Genomic DNA, 2,837 nt, shown 5'->3' on the forward strand with positions numbered 1-2,837 from the left:
TCATTTCAGTGTTGCTGAAGATTATCACATTTAAATTAACATACCAATCATTAAGAGTTAATTTTATCTGTATGATATATTTGAACAGAGAGAAAACACACTGGCTACGTTTACATGCACCTAAATAATCCGTTTGTAATCGGACAACCTTGTTTTGGATACTCATCCACAGGCAACCCGGTCTGGGCGCAGGGAGGGGTGGGTTTTTTTTGTGTGTGTGTGTGTGTGATAAATATGAGCAGCACAGCACAGCGCTTTATATGTATATTTACCCATAAATGGGTAAATATTAATTCTGCTTTTAAAAACAAATAAAGAAACAATGTAGGAGAGTGGTTATTATGTGTAAACAGAGAGAAACTTGATATTATCTATATGTCACTTTCACTTTTTACTTTCACTATTTGTGCAGTGTGCGCATGTCTAAAAAAAATCTATTCCGATTTGAAGCTTGTGACATATAAACGCGCACATCAACCCGATCACTTTATTTAGCGTTCATGTAAACACTAAAATCAGATTCATCAATCGTAATGAATTCAGTCCGATTGAAGCAAAAAGTGTGCATGTAAACGTAGCCACTGACCTAACAGTTCCTGACAATCCAGCAGATGAAACAGCCTGTGAATCCTCTGAAACAATGATGACTCAATTATGAAACATTATTTCACTATCTGACAATCTCAAAAAGCAACTTTACATCTCAGTTTTATTTCTCATAACTGCAACTCATATAACAGTAATTTACAATCTGATTTTATATCCCACAGTGTAACTATAGATAAATTGCAGCTACTTATTAAAGTTATTAAAGTAATAATGATGCAAGGATATTGTAATTCTAAGATAAAAAGTCAAAATTGTTGTCTTGCTCTGATGTGGAAATGGGCTTCCATATGTGTCTCTGCAGTTAAATCTGACACAGAGACACAGAAGAATCTGGATAAAGTCTAAATCCAGCATAGAGGGGTTCAGTGAATGTGGTGTTGATTGTGTGTAAGTGTGTAAGTGTGTGTGTGTCAGAGACACTGTAAAAGGACAGAGAGCCGGCCGACCAATCCAGATACACACCTACTCTATCAGATGATGAAGGATGAGGAATGTTTGTCTTATCATTATTGTGCCAGACAGAGTAAATTGTATCACAACAATAAAGATTCCAGGACTTTTCATTGTATCCAAACCTACAGTCACTCCGTTTTTTCCTGTTGATTCCTTTATATGTCACTGCTACGTGACCCCAGCCTCTCAATTCAACCTCCCAGAAACACTGTCCAGTCAGACTCTCTCTACACAGAACCTGTTCAAGGCTATCAAATCTCTCTGGATGATCAGGATACGGCTGATGATCTTTCACACACGTCATTTTTTTGTTCCCTTCAGACAGGATGAGTCTAGTATTTGCTGTGTTTGGATCCAGTGTGAGATCACAAGCATCTGAAAACAAGAAGAGAGATTAGAACATCTATGACTTAATTAAATGTGCACAGGTGTGTTTGTTTGTGTGTTGGAGAGAGAGGGAGACAGAGATTTTTTTTAACCAATACTTTTATTAAATCAAAAAAACATCAAACCTTTATCACAAAAACAATCAACACAACAAAAGATTAAAAATTAAATCCCCCTCAAACACAGTACAAAAAAAATCATTTAAACACCACTGTAATACAAAAGTATCCAAATCCAGTATCTCTTTGTAATATTTTAACTCCTAGACCTAATAAATGCCTTAAACAACAGTAGACCCATCTTGGCCATATACATTTTTAATCTTGTTAATCTTAGTTTTTTCTTATAATATATATTGCCATTTATGCCTGGCCGACCATAAAAATAATCAATTGCCATTTAAATCTTTGATTGCAGTTGTATCCTCTCCATAAATAAAAGCCTTAGGGGTGAAACTTTCATTTTCTAGTAAAAAACAAATTTTCTAGTAATACAAAAAGTGGTTTAAGCCTAATACATTCCAGAAAATGTATAATAATACATTTTCTTATGTATACATTTTTTTATATATAAAAAAGTATAAGGCTGAAAACAAAAATCTATCAGGAAATGGTCTGCAGATTCATCTTTAGCTTTGCAAGGATGTTTTGATTGCACAAACTGGGAGGATTTTGAGAACTCGTGTTCTGATATTGATTAATTAACAGATGTTGTAAGCAGTTACAGAAATTTTTGTGAGGATATGCTTATCCCTCAAAAAACTGTACGAACATTTGCTAATACAAAGCCATGGATAACTAAATCAATTAAGTTCCTTATGATTGAAAGAAACAAATGATCTTAAGGGATCTTAAAAGAAATACAGGTGCATCTCAATAAATTAGGATGTTGTGGAAAAGTTAATTAATTTCAGTAATTCAACTCAAATTGGGAAACTCGTGTATTAAATAAATTCAATGCACACAGACTGAAGTAGTTTAAGTCTTTGGTTCTTTTAATTGTGATGATTTTGGCTCACATTTAACAAAAACCCACCAATTCACAAATTAGAATATGGTGACATGCCAATCAACTCAAAACACCTGCAAAGGTTTCCTGAGCCTTCAAAATGGTCTCTCAGTTTGGTTCACTAGGCTACACAATCATGGGGAAGACTGCTGATCTGACAGTTGTCCAGAAGACAATCATTGACACCCTTCACAAGGAGGTTAAGCCACACACATTCATTGCCAAAGAAGCTGTCTGTTCACAGAGTGCTGTATCCAAGCATGTTAACAGAAAGTTGAGTGAAAGGAAAAAGTGTGGAAGAAAAAGATGCACAACCAACTGAGAGAACTGCAGCCTTATGAGGATTGTCAAGCAAAATCGACCAAGGTCCTAGAGTCTGG

At 35.1% G+C, this 2,837-nt stretch overlaps 1 protein-coding gene across 1 annotated transcript; it reads right to left on the reverse strand.

Moving 5' to 3' along the window:
* Window positions 1-554: 554 nt before the first annotated feature.
* LOC122136625 (stonustoxin subunit beta-like) lies at window positions 555-1,453 on the reverse strand (the record flags this gene model as incomplete). Its single annotated transcript, XM_042721015.1, has 1 exon — window positions 555-1,453. A coding segment is annotated over one exon (543 nt), but the record flags the coding sequence as incomplete, so codon positions are not given.
* Between the last annotated feature and the right edge of the window lie 1,384 nt (window positions 1,454-2,837).

The sequence above is a fragment of the Cyprinus carpio genome, chromosome B3 (assembly GCF_018340385.1).
Source record: "Cyprinus carpio isolate SPL01 chromosome B3, ASM1834038v1, whole genome shotgun sequence".
NCBI classification, from domain to species: domain Eukaryota; kingdom Metazoa; phylum Chordata; class Actinopteri; order Cypriniformes; family Cyprinidae; genus Cyprinus; species Cyprinus carpio.